This window comes from Artemia franciscana, chromosome 16 (genome assembly GCF_032884065.1).
Source record: "Artemia franciscana chromosome 16, ASM3288406v1, whole genome shotgun sequence".
NCBI lineage: Eukaryota > Metazoa > Arthropoda > Branchiopoda > Anostraca > Artemiidae > Artemia > Artemia franciscana.
In genome coordinates this window covers 36,232,480-36,245,989 of record NC_088878.1, presented here as the reverse complement: position 1 = coordinate 36,245,989, position 13,510 = coordinate 36,232,480, and the positions used below count along the sequence as shown (strand labels likewise).

General features: G+C 35.8%; 1 protein-coding gene across 1 annotated transcript in view; it reads right to left on the bottom strand.

Annotated features, from left to right (window-relative positions):
* The window catches only part of LOC136037399 (acetylcholinesterase-like), an 85,692-nt gene that overhangs the window by 30,696 nt on the left and 41,486 nt on the right, over nucleotides 1-13,510 (bottom strand). The window contains exon 3 of the mRNA XM_065720144.1: nucleotides 2,072-2,244. Coding sequence (XP_065576216.1) covers nucleotides 2,072-2,244 — 173 coding nt within the window. The remainder of the gene's footprint in view (nucleotides 1-2,071; nucleotides 2,245-13,510) is intronic.

Genomic DNA, 13,510 nt, shown 5'->3' with positions numbered 1-13,510 from the left:
CTCGACACGGGTATACATCCGCATATCATCCGCCACGACAATACTCACCCTTTGGCTGCTAAGTTACTTCAATATGCTAATGAAAATAATGTGGTATTATATTTTGCTGGGTTAAATGTATCTAGAGCTCTCGACACGGGTATACATCCGCATATCTTATTGGCTGCTTTTAAGTGTGGAGTTAATATTTCTGTCATCAAATCGATATGTGATATATATAAAAAGCTAAATGCCAGGGTTAAGGTCACCTTTTCATCTGGTATGGTGGAACCCAATTTTTCAGTTCCAGTAAAAAATGGTATTAGACAGAGCACTGTTACTTCTCCCCCCTTGTTTAATAATACTATCATTGGGCTACAATAGAACGTCGTAACCACGTGTATATTTAAAGGTACTGATGTTTTTTTCTCGATATTGAGTATAAACGTAGGCTACTGGTCTTCGATTTAACGAGAGTAAGACTGAGTTCCTGGTGTTCAATCACCGTTCAAATTGCCCGACAAATGTTCAACTAGGTGAGCATGTTATTAAAACACAAGAAACACTGACGGGTCTTGGTGTACCGACTGGGTCAAATGTTTGCACCACGCGTCAGCCTTTGAAAGATTATTTTTCCAGAGAATCTAGGATTGCAGACTTTTCATCGAGATTTCACCTTTTGGGGGGGGGGAGTTTTAATTCCTGTCTCTCACTTTATAGCAATATCTGCTTTGCAAATACTAGTTGCTCTTACTAGTTGCGTTAAAGTTTAAATTTAGCCGCCGCATCTTAGCTCTAGCGTTTTAATGCATTTGCTGTTCTGCATCTACTCTCCCTTTCACCGTTTTGGTCTCTTCGTAGAACTTCAGATATTAAGAATATACAGACGTGCTTCTACAACTATGCAAAATATTTTTTGCGGCAGCCTCTCAGGACTAACAACAGCTCCATGTTCTCGCGGGATGGAATGCCATTCCAGTGTCCGTGGCGCAGAAAAGATATCTTAGGCACATTATTGGTGAAAGCACTTCTGAAACAGTCCTTCGTTGATAATGTTTTTGTTCTTACGTATAATTGCCCTTATTTGTATTTTTTCTTTTTCTTTTTTTTCTGTCATTTCTTCTTTGTTTTGTTTGTATTTGTCAGAACTTATTTGTTTCTTTCCGTTTTTTTCTGTATACTCCATCAGCGTTGCATTTTACATTTATGATGTACAATAGATTTATACATACATAATATTTTGCTTGCCTATTTTTCATTCTTACGTCTGTAAGTTTTAAACTGATCAAGAACATAAAGTTTCCGACCAACCTCTGAGTCCCCAAGAACCCTTTTCCTGAGTCCCCAAGAACCCTTCCCAATAAAATAAGTATACCGCATGACCCATGGAATGTACCTTGAAAGTTTTGAGCGAGATCAGAAAACCCTATGAAAATCACCTGAAAGTTTTAAACAAAAGGCAATTTCAAAATTTTTGATCCAATATCATGGAGGGTACCGGTGTCAGTTTGAAAAAATGGAGGCGGATATATTTCAACCCTTGAAAAAGCTTCTAGAGCTCTCAATTTCCGTGAAATTGAGCTCCTTTGGAAGTATTCTTGATCACCTCTTCCGGAGGTGATCATGTTATTGGTGATATTAAATGACGACTTATACTTATTGACGACATGACTGCCTGTCCATGGATTATTCTTTATGGTTGATTGTGTGTGGCTATGCTGTTTGACCTATGTGATTGTATGGATGAGTAGGGTTAAGGCCTCATTCAAGTGCTGGTCTATACTAATCACTAATTTAGGAAAACAGTCTTCCTTTTCTCCTTCTGTCTCTCCTTTTTTTTTTTTTTTTTTGTGTTTGTGCTGTTGCATTGGTGATTTCTCATTTCATGATATATATATATATATATATATATATATATACCTAAATATATAGATAAGTATATAGATATACATATATATAGTATATATTTACTATACATAAATATATAGTAGAGTTATGTACACTGGTGTTACTATATAGGCAACGCTAGGCGTATCTTTTTCATAGGATAAAACAGTATCTAAAGTAATTGAAAAAGAGATGCTGTCCTTACTTATTTGCATCAGCTGAGGGAGGAATTTTTTCCAAAATGCACACTGTCTGGCCCGTAATCCACGACCAATTGTATTATTCTTAGGTGCCAGAAATATATACTCTTTCTTTACTGGGTCATATGGAGGCCAGTAATCCCTTGTGTAAATTGAATCTGGACTTTTGTTTGGATTTCTAAAAAAGAAACAGGTTATCGAGTTTAATATACAATTCACTAGCATATTTAACACAAAGAGAAACTATAACAATTATTTCAGAAAATGTTATCGAGATATCACTGCCAGAATAACGTTAAATAACGTTAACCGAAATAACATTAACCATTAACGTTAAACTGGGGCTCTACCAAAAACCAAGCTTACCTATCAAACAGTTTGTGGTAACGAACTGTAGTAAGGAGCGACCTGACTCAATAGTAACCGAAACTCTAAAAAACAGAATTTGATATCAATAGATACTTAAAAAGAATCGCATTTTAATGCTGATTTTAAATATATAAGTTTCATTAAGTTTAGCCGTAACCATCATAAAATTTGATTATTTTAGAAAATAGGAGGGAAACCCCCTCTAAAAGTCATAGAATCTTAACGACAATCACACCTTCAGATTCAACGTATCAAAGAACCCAATTGTAAATGTTTCGAGCTCCTATCAACAAAAATGTGGGATTTTGTATTTTTTGCCAGAAGCCAGATCACAGACGCGTGTTTTTTTGTTTGTTTCTTGTTTTGTTTTTTTCACAGGGGTGATTTTATCGACCCAATGGTCCTAGAATATCGTGAGAAGGCCTATTCTAAGAGAGATTAAAAGTTCTAGTGCCCTTTTTAACTGACTAAAAAACTGGAGGGCACCTAGGCCCCCTTCCAGCCTCATTTTTTTCCAAAAGTACCCAGATGAAAATTTTGAGACAGCCATTCTGTTCAGCATAGTCTAAAAATCTAGTAAATATGTCTTTGGGGACGACTTAATCCCTTATAGTCCCCAGGGGAGGGGTTGAAAGTTACAAACTTTGACCGTTGTTTAGATATAGTAATGGTTATTGGGAAGTGTGAATATGTTTTCTGGGGGAGCTTTTCGTGTTGGGAGAGGTCGAGAGAAGGGGGTTACATAGGAGGATCTTTCCATGAAGGAATTCATCGTGATGGAAGAGAATTTTCATGAAGGGGGCGCAGGATTTTCTAGCATTATTTAAACAAAAAAAAATGAGAAAATAAATAAAAAAAGTTTTTTCAACTGGAATTATGGAGCAGCATTAAAACTTAAAACGAACAGAAATTATTACGTATATAAGGGGGTTCGTCTCCTCTTCAATACCTCGCTCTTTACGCTAAAGTATTTTTAGTAAGTTCAACTATTTATTCTACTGCCTTTATGATTCATGGGTCATTCTTAAAGAATTTTGACAAAATTCAAACTTTAGTGTAAAGAGCAGGGTATTGACGAGGGGTGAACCCCCTCATATACGTATTAAAAACATACAACAATAGAAGTTCTTTACGTAAGTTATTTCGTAAGATACGTGCATTTATTACTAATAAAAATGTTCTTAAAGAATAAAAAGTTCTAGCTGCCTTTTTAAGTAACAAAAAATCAAAGAGCAACTAGGCCTCCTCACCCACCCCATTTTTTAAAATCGTCAAATCATCAAAAACCATCAAAAAATCATCAAAGTTGTCCGATAAAAACTATGTGAAAGCCATTTAGCCAAAAAAATGCAAATTTTGTTTTAATAATTCATGTACGTTGAGCCAAAATCAAAACAAGCATTAATTCAAAAAAGTTCAGAAATTAAATAGACAAAACAAGTTTTTTCAACTGAAAGCGATATTGAAACTTAAAACAAACAGAAATTACTCTGCATATGAAAGGGGCTATTCCCCACTCAACGCCCCGCTCTTTACACCAGAAATTGACCCTTTCTCACAGCTCTACTTTTTTAAAAATAATAAAACTTCAGCGTAAAGAGCTGACCTTTGAGGAGGGAACAGCCCCTTTCATATACGGAGTAATTTTTGTTCGTTTTAAGTTTTAATGTCGCTCCTTACTTTCAGTTGAAAAAACTTGTTTTTTTTATTTAATCGTAGAGTAAAATTGATTGATTTCATGGCTGGCTAAAGATTATTGAGAGCCTTGTGAATCAATCTCTAAATTTCTACATGCTAATTAACGGTTTTCTACTCATAATTATGTTTAGTTGCTTTGATTTTGTGTTTTCAGTAAAGCTCTGTTTTTTCAGAATTCTACAAACATTGGAAAATGACAAGAACCGGTTTATTTGAAGCAGTTTTTCAAATATATATTGTATTAACTGCGAAGTAGTAATTTCTGTTTCTTTTATGTTTCAACTTCACCTGTTACTTTGATCAGATAAACTATTTTTTTTAAGCTAATGCCACTCAGACGTACTGTTGACTATGGATACGTTGATTTAGATTTTAGCTTTGGATTTCGATTCGGTTGGGGTATAACTTAAAAAACTATGGAAGTTCTAAATGCCCAACGTGGATTCCGAAAAGGACACAAGTTTGGCAGAAAGTGGATTCCGGATATGTGGGTATAGGAAAAGAAAATATTTGGCTGAGAGAGGGTGGGTAAAAGAAAATTAAATCAGTGAGTTCAAGATTATATATCAAACAGTTCGTAGTAACGAAACTCTAAAAAAAGAATTTTAACACCAGTTGTTACTTCAAAAGAATCGTACTTTAATGCTGATTTTAAATATATAAGTTTCATCAAGTTTAGTCTTAACAATCAAAAGTTAAGAGCCAGAGGAAATTTGACTTATTTTAGAAAATAGGGGGAAATACCCCCTAAAAGTCATAGAATGTTAACAAAAATTACATCACTAGATTCAGCGCATCCCCTATTGTAGAGGTTTCAAGCTCCTATCTACAAAAATGTGGAATTTTGTATTTTTTGCCAGTACGTGGGAAGATAAAGCTCCTTTCCATCAAAAAATTTATCATGAGGGATGAGAATTTCCATGAAGCGGTGCAAGATTTTCTAGTATTATTTAAAAAACAACAGCGAGAAAATAAATAAAAAAAAGTTTTTTTCAACTGGAAGTAAGAAGCAGCATTAAAACTTAAGACGAACAGAAATTATTGCGTATATAAGGGCGTTCGTCTCCTCCTCAATACCTTGCTCTTTACGCTAAAGTATTTTTATTAAAGGTTTTTAGTAAAGTATTTTAATATTTAGTAAAATATTTTTAGTCCCCGGGGGAGGAGCTGCCAGTTACAAACTTTGACCATTGTTTACATATAGTAACGGTTATTGGGAAGTGTACAAACGTTTTCAGGGGGACCTTTTCGCATTTGGGTGAAGATGGGTCGTTGGAAGGGTTACGTGGGAGAATCTATCTATGGAGGAATTTATCATGAAGGAAGAGAATTTTCATGAAGGGGGAGCAGGATTTTCTAGTATTATTTTTAAAAAAATGAGAAGATAAATTAAAAAAAGTTTTTTCAACTGGAAGTAAGGAGCAGCATTAAAACTTAAAACAAACAGAAAATATTACGTACATAATGAGGTTTGTCTCATCCACAAAACCTTGCTCTTAACGCTAAAGTATTTTTAGTAATTTTAACTGTTCATTTTGCGGCCTTTATGATTCAGGGGTCGTTCTTAAAGAATTGGGGCGAAATTCAAGCTTTAGTGTAAAGAGCGAGGTATTGACGAGAAGAAAAACCCCCTCATATACGTAATTAAAATATGCAAATACAGAATTTTTTTACGTAAGTTAATTCTTAAGTTACATATATTTATCAAATAGTTCGTGGTAACGAACTGTAGTAAGGTGCAACCCGGCTCAATAGTAACCAAAACTCTATAAAACGGAATTTTTATAAAAAATAGTTACATAAAAAAAAAACAAATTTTGACGCTGATTTTAAATATATAAGTTTCGTTAAGTTTAGACTTACCCATAAAAACTTATGAGCCTGAGCAAATTTGCATTATTTTAGAAAATAGGGAGAAACACCCCTTAAAAGTCATTGCATCTTAACGAAAATCACACCATCAGATTCAGAGTATCAGAGAACCCTTTTGTAGAAGTTTCATATCTACAAAAATGTGGCCACATTTTTTGCCACAGGACAGATCACGGATGCGCGTTTATTTGTTTATTTTTTTTTTGTTTATTTTTTTCCCCAGGGGTGATCGTATCGACCCATTGGTCCTGGAATGTCGTGTGAGAGCTCAATGAAAATAACCTAAACCTTATTGAAAGTATTTTTGATATAGTCTAAAAAATTTCTAAGCTGATTACTGGGGGGTCTGACATGTATACCAAATTCTATTTCTCGGGTCAAGTAATAAAAGAAATTATATGATAATTTGAATAGAGAATCCCCAGAAAATTAGCAAAATTTTCTAATTTCGAGTGGCAGGAGGGCGAGCCGTATTCCCTGTGCATGTCCCTGGAGGGATCATTAGAATGTCTAGTTCACAAATTTTTGGCTTTGTGTATTGTTTTATCAGATGCTTTCACCCCTCCCCATTAAAAAGAAACAAAAATCCTTATAAGACAATCTTATTTTCAGTTCCCAACTCTCTTGCTTATTTACAATCGTTACATTTCAACTGATTATCCCTCCCATATTCATTTCTCTCCTTTTTCCAAAATTTCTATCCCATTCTTGCCAATTGGCTAAACACTTTCTTTTTTGTTTCTAAGGTAACATTAATTCTGATAGACTAACTTTCTCTCCTATACGTTCTAAGACTTTGATGAAGTTTTACAACAATAGGGCTCTATTCCAGAGGGATTCATGATCCGGAAACTATATCTCCCTTAAGGCTCTATGGGGATTTCCGGTATTGTATTGAATTTGCAACTCTGAAAATCGTTTGTGAGATTGAATCAAAAACTAAGGGGATGCTCAATTTCAAAAAGCGTACACTAAGTGGCTCGCGCCATGTGTGGCCCTCTAGGATGTATACGAGGTTTTGGAACCCCTCCATAGGATTGCTTAGCAAATTAGATTAAAAATATTATTTTAAGAATATCTCATTGGTAGCCTAAGGTTTTTAAACCGTTACTTTAACCGAACAAATCCAACATGACGACAGTTCATTCACAGAGCTCATTTAACCATTTTACTGATAAAAAAGTACAAAGTAATGTATTTTCTTCGTTAAAGATTAATTACTTTTATTGATTGTTTTACCAAACTCTTATTAATGTTGCATCTTCAACCTATTTTATTAAACGAGAAATAATCGTAGATACATCTGTCTGTTTTTTTTCGCAAATACAGTACTTTGATTTGTTTTATTTTTTTTAGAAAAATTGGCATACTACCCTTTTTTGGTGTGAAAAAATAACAAGATAGGTAACGACTCTTAGAAAATTCATTTCGAAAATTCATTTAGCAAGCTTCTTTAATATTTTCTCCTAAATCGTCTTTTGACTGAAATTAGAAACCCCTGAAGATTGACAGCCTTGGACATAAGCAGGGCTACCACCCCCATTGATTTATCACTATTTCTAGTGATTTCTCATGTTGCCTAATGATTTTTTTATGCCTTATGATTTATAGTGATTTCATTCTCAAACTAGTGATTTGTCCTAAATCTAGTGATTTTTCATAATATAGCGCATAAATTCATGATTCAATTGAATAAATTACACAGGACAGTAATCAATAAACAAAACGCAAAAAAGTCGTCTATTAAACTTCCTGATATGTTCAAGATTAGCAATTATGTAAGTATACCACCTTTGAAACTTCTGATTTCGCACCATATCATGGTTGCAGCAGTAGCTGTAACCTAGTAAAGAGCGAACTACACCCAATAGTAGCTAAAAGATATAAAAAAAAACTGCCTAGTTGAAAATATTCCAACTAACACGAATTCAGGAACGGTTATCATCTTTTCGGATCGTCATAAAAGTAAAAGTTTATGGTGAAATAATTTTATGCGGATTTCGAAAAAAGCCTAAAACCCCTCAAAAAGGGCGTCTTTTTTTCAGGCCTAGCGGGTTACCAGAACATCAGAGAGAGATGCTTAATAGCTCATTCAAAAACTATTTATCATATCTACGTGATTTTTCAAAATTCCTTCATCTGCAAGTGCCATATGGCACTAAAATGACACTTTTTTTGCCATTTCTCAAGGGGTGGCGCTAGCGGGCTACCAGAAATCGTCTATATATTTTTATAGCTCATGTAAAGATATTGCTCATATATACGTCCTTCTTTTAGATTCGACCATCTGCCACTTCCAAATTGCACTAAAAACGGCACTTTTAGTGCCATGTCTCAAGTGGAAAAGTTAGGACTATAGGGTAAGCAGAACTTTTAAGAGTGATGTTTAATAGCTCATATTTACGTGCATTTGTATGTGTTTCTTATCAATTCTACCATCCGTAAGTGCGATATATTGCTGAAAACGACACTTTTGGTGCCACTTCTTAAGAGGAAAAGCTTTGGAATGCAAAACAGGTACTATTGTAATGGTTATGTTTCAAAACCCTTAACTGGAGTTTTGCAAGAACTTCTCCCGTACACTCCCTCTCTAAGATCCCTTAATAAGTTTCATAAAGTCGTCTGCTCACCAGTAAACTACCGCAACATAAGCAGGCTACCACACCATCGTAGATATATGTTTCATGACTCAATTAAAAGTAATTTACTAGGATTTCATATATTCTACCCATTATTAGATTTTACAGATTTTAACGTTAACTAATTTCTTGGGAGAACTTGCAATGCACTCTTTCTCATTGTTGAACCAGTAGTTGCAACCTAGCAGCCCATAACAACTAGAAGTAAAAAACTTTAAAACAATCTAATTTTTTTCTTCTTCTTTTTTCAAGGCCTAGCAGTTTACCGAAACGTCACAGAGAGATGATTAAGGTCTTGTTACTATTTCTCATATATAAGTGGTTTTTATAAATTCCCCCATCTGCAACTACCATACGGCAACAAAAAATATGCTTTTTATGGCACTTGGTATTAACCAAGTGACATATAGCAATCGCCAATTCTGTCGGTCTGTCTGTCTGTGGGTCTGTCGGTCTGTCTGTCCCGGTTTTGCTACTTTAGGCACTTCCAGGTAAGCTAGGACGATGAAATTTGGCAGGCATATCAGGGATGTGACCAGCTTAAATTAGAAAGGGTTGTTTTCCCAATTTGACCATCTGGGGGGGGGGAGTGGGGGCCGGTTAATTCGGAAAAAATAGAAAAAATGAAGTATTTTTAACTTATGAATGGGTGATGGGATCTTAATGAAATTTGATGTTTGGAATGATATTATGTCTTAAAGCTCTTATTTTAAATCCCGACAGGATCTGATCACATTGAGGGGAGTTAGAGGAGGGGAAACCTAAAATCTTGGAAAACACATAGAGTGGAGGGATCGGGATGAAACTTGATGGGAAAAATATTCACAAGTCCCAGCTACATGATTGACATAATCGGAACGGATCCTCTCTCTTTAGGGTAGTTGGGGGGGGGGGGGGGGTAATTCTGAAAAATTAGAAAAAATGAGGTATTTTTAACTTACGAACGGGTAATCGGATCTCAATGAAATTTGTTGTTTAGAAGGATATCGTGTCTTAGAACTCTTATTTTAAATCCCGACTGGATCTGGTGACATTGGGGGGGGGGGAAAGTTGGGAGGGGGAAACCTAAAACTTGGAAAACACTTAGAGTGGAGGGATCGGGATGAAACTTGGTGGGAAAAATAAACAAAAGTCCTAGATACATGATTGACATAAACGGAACGGATCCACTCTCTCTGGGATAGTTGGGGGGGGGGGTGTATTTCTGAAAAATTAGAAAAAATGAGGTATTTTTAACTTACGAACAGGTGATCGGATCTCAATGAAATTTGATATTTAGAAGCATATCGTGGCTCAGAGCTCTTATTTTAAACCCGACCAGATCTGGTGACATTGGGGGAGGGGGAGTTGGGAGGGGGAAACCTAAAACTTGAAAAACACTTAGAGTGGAGGGATCGGGACGAAACTTGGTGGAAAAAATAATCACGAGTCCTAGATACATGATTGGCATAACCGGAACGGATCCGCTCTCTTTGGGGTAGTTGGGGGAGGGGTTAATTCTGAAAAATTAGAAAAAATGAGTTATTTTTAACTTACGAACGGGTTATCGGATCTCAATGAAATTTGATATTTAGAAGGATATCGTGTCTCAAAGCTCTTATTTTAAATCCTGACAGGATATGGTGACGTTGGGGGAAGTTTGGGGTGGGGGAACCTAAAATCATGGAAAACGCGTAGATTGGAGGGATCGGGATGAAACTTGGTGGGAAAAATAAGCAGAAGTATTACATACGTGATTAACATAATTGTAATGGATCCGATCTATTGGGGGGGGGGGGGTTAATTCTGAAAAATAAGAAAAAATGACGTATTTTTAACTTACGAAGGAGTGATCGGATCTTCATGAAACTTCATATTTAAAAGGACCTCATGATTCAGATCTTTTATTTTAAATCTCAACCGGATCAAGCGTAATAGGGGGGGGGCAGTTGGGGGGGGTGGAAATCTTAGAAAATACTTAAAGCGGTGAGATCAGGATGAAACTGGATGGGAAGATTAAAAACCTGTCTAAGATACGTGACTGACATAACCGGACCGTATCTGCTCTCTTTGGTGGAATTGGAGGGGGGGTAATTTTGAAAATTGAGGTATTTGTAACTTACGAAAGGGTGACCAGATCTTAATGAAATTTGATATTTAGAAGGATCTTGTGCTTTAAAGTTCTTTTTTTTAAATTCCGACCAGATCCTGTGACGTTGGGGGGAGTTGGAGGGGGAAACCGGAATTCTTGGAAAACGTGAAAATTGGGGTATTTTTATCTTACGAATAGATCATCAGATCTTAATGAAATTTGATTTTTAGAAAGAATTCATGTCTCAGAGCTCTTATTTCAAATCCCGACCAGATCACTTGACATTGGGGGGAGCTGGAGGGGGAAATCTTGGAAAAACGCTTGGAGTGTAGGAATCGGGATGAAGCTTGGTGGATAGAATAAACAAATGTCCTTGATACGTGATTGACAGAATCGTACTCGATTTGCTCTCTTTGGGAGAGTTGGAGGGAGGAGTTCAGTGATTTGGCGAATTTGGTGCTTCTGGACGTGCTAGGACGATTAAAATTGATAGGTGTGTCAGGGAGCTGCAAAATTTGACTTGATAAAGTCGTTTTCCCAGATTCGACCATCTGGGGGGCTAAAGGGAGAGGAAAATTTAGACAAAAATTAGGTATTTATAACTTACGAGTGGGTGATCGGATCTTAATGAATTTTGATATTTAGAAGGACATCGTGACTCAGAGCTCTTATTTTAAATCCTGACCGGCATTAAGCCTCTAATTTCCTTTTTAAATCAATCTATTGGTTCATAGAATTTTGTTAGAGCTCATACCATATGATCTCTTGGCTCTTAGCTCTTCTCGCCTCGTCACAAGTGCCATATGAGCTCTTAGCTCTTGTTTACCATGGTGAGGCTAGCGCGCTATCAGAACATCATAAATATATTTTTGAGAGATTATATAAAAATATTACTCATATCTACGTCCTTTCTATCATTTCCACCATCTGTAAGTTTCAAATGGCACCAAAAATGGCACTTTTTCGGCCTTAAGTTTCATGCCTTAAGTGTAAAAGCTGGGGATAGTTGGCTACTTTAACTTTTTAGAGGAATTTTTAATGGCTCATTTGAAAACTATCGCTCACGTCTACGTGCCTTTTATCAATTCTTTTTTTACTTTTTCTTTTTTAATATTTCATATTCTTTTTAATACTTTTTTTTAAATATTTAACAGCTTTAACAAGCAATGCTAGGAGACCGAGATTTTGCTTGGTGAGAGGAATTATATACGTAAATTGACACTCAGTGTACCCTGCCCCTCTCCAAAAATATATACCCCAATACCCTGATTGACACAAGAAAAAACTTCTGTGTAATTTTTCTAGACGAAAATTTTTAACCAAGATGCAAAGGGGAAGGTAATTTTCAGTCTCTTTCTGCTCTGGGTCAATTTTTACACCGTGATCGGTATTTCTGCCAAGAATTATTCTGTGCAAGGTTTCTGCCACAATGGTGCCGAAAATTTTTTCCATATTCTGGATATTCTTTATCAAACAAGGGTGGGTAAGTAAATAATTATAATGTTATTTTTGGAATATTTTTACACTGAAAGTAGTATGTAGTTAAAAGTGGAAAATTAGTTAAATCTATATATATAAAAATAAGTTGTCTGTCTGTGGATCAGGTGACGTCATGTTTCTGTGTCGACTGACGTCATGAAGTTAGTTGTCGTCATTTTTGCTATGACGGTGACGTCATTAAAGATATTTAAGACATATATGTTCACGTAGAAATCTATTAATGTTTAAGTTTAAAATGAATGATGAACTTACAATGGCAAAAGCCGATGAAGATGCTCAAAGAGTCTATGCCAAAAAACTTGCTGCTGATAGAGAAAGTCAGAAAAGAAAGCGTGCCGAGGAATCAAAAGAACAGCAAGGAAACAGGGTTGAGGCTAAAGAACGCAAAACCGCGCAGTTAGATGAAGATCCACCTGGACAGCGAGAGTCAAAACATATCAAAACTGAAAATGATAGCGATGATGATTGGGTTTGGGATTTTGACTTGGATAAGGTCATCAATGCCAACCAGATTTTAGTTAAAAAAACAAAGGCTCGGCGATATGTATTTCATAGTGAAGCTGAAAAATAAAGAAGAAAAAGAAAACTGAAAAAAGAAAAAATGTAAAAAACTAAAAAATACTAAAAAGAAAAAAACACTCAAAGAGAAATTACAAACCGGGACACAAATGACGACCGGGACAGAGGGAATATAAATAACGACCGGGACACTCAAAGAGAAATTACAGACTGGGATACCGGGACACAAATGACGACCGGGGCACAGGGAATACAAATGACGACCAGGCACAGGTATTTAAGAATATCGTTCAAAGACAAATTTTTAATTGTAAGAAGACCGTTGAAAGAGAATTTCTAATTGTAAAATGACTGAAGAACCTACAATGGCAACGGTACCACCATCGAAGTAGATAACCAGTGGGTTGTTTCATATTCCCCATTATTATCAAAAACATTTAATGCACACATAAACGTTGAATACTGTAACTCCGTAAAGGCAATCAAATACATATGTAAATACGTCAACAAAGGCAGTGACATGGCAGTTTTTGGCTTGCAGCCCGAAATCAAAGATTTCGACGAAATCGTACAATATCAGGCTGGAAGATACATAAGCAGTAATGAAGCTGTTTGGCGAATTCTTTCATTTCCGATACATGAACGTAGTCCTGCTGCTGTTCACTTAGCGGTACATTTACAGAATGGTCAACGTGTTTATTTCTCGGAAACCAACGTGCAACAAAGAGCCCTGAATCCACCGGATAGAAAATTAACAGCTTTTTTTCGCTTTGCAA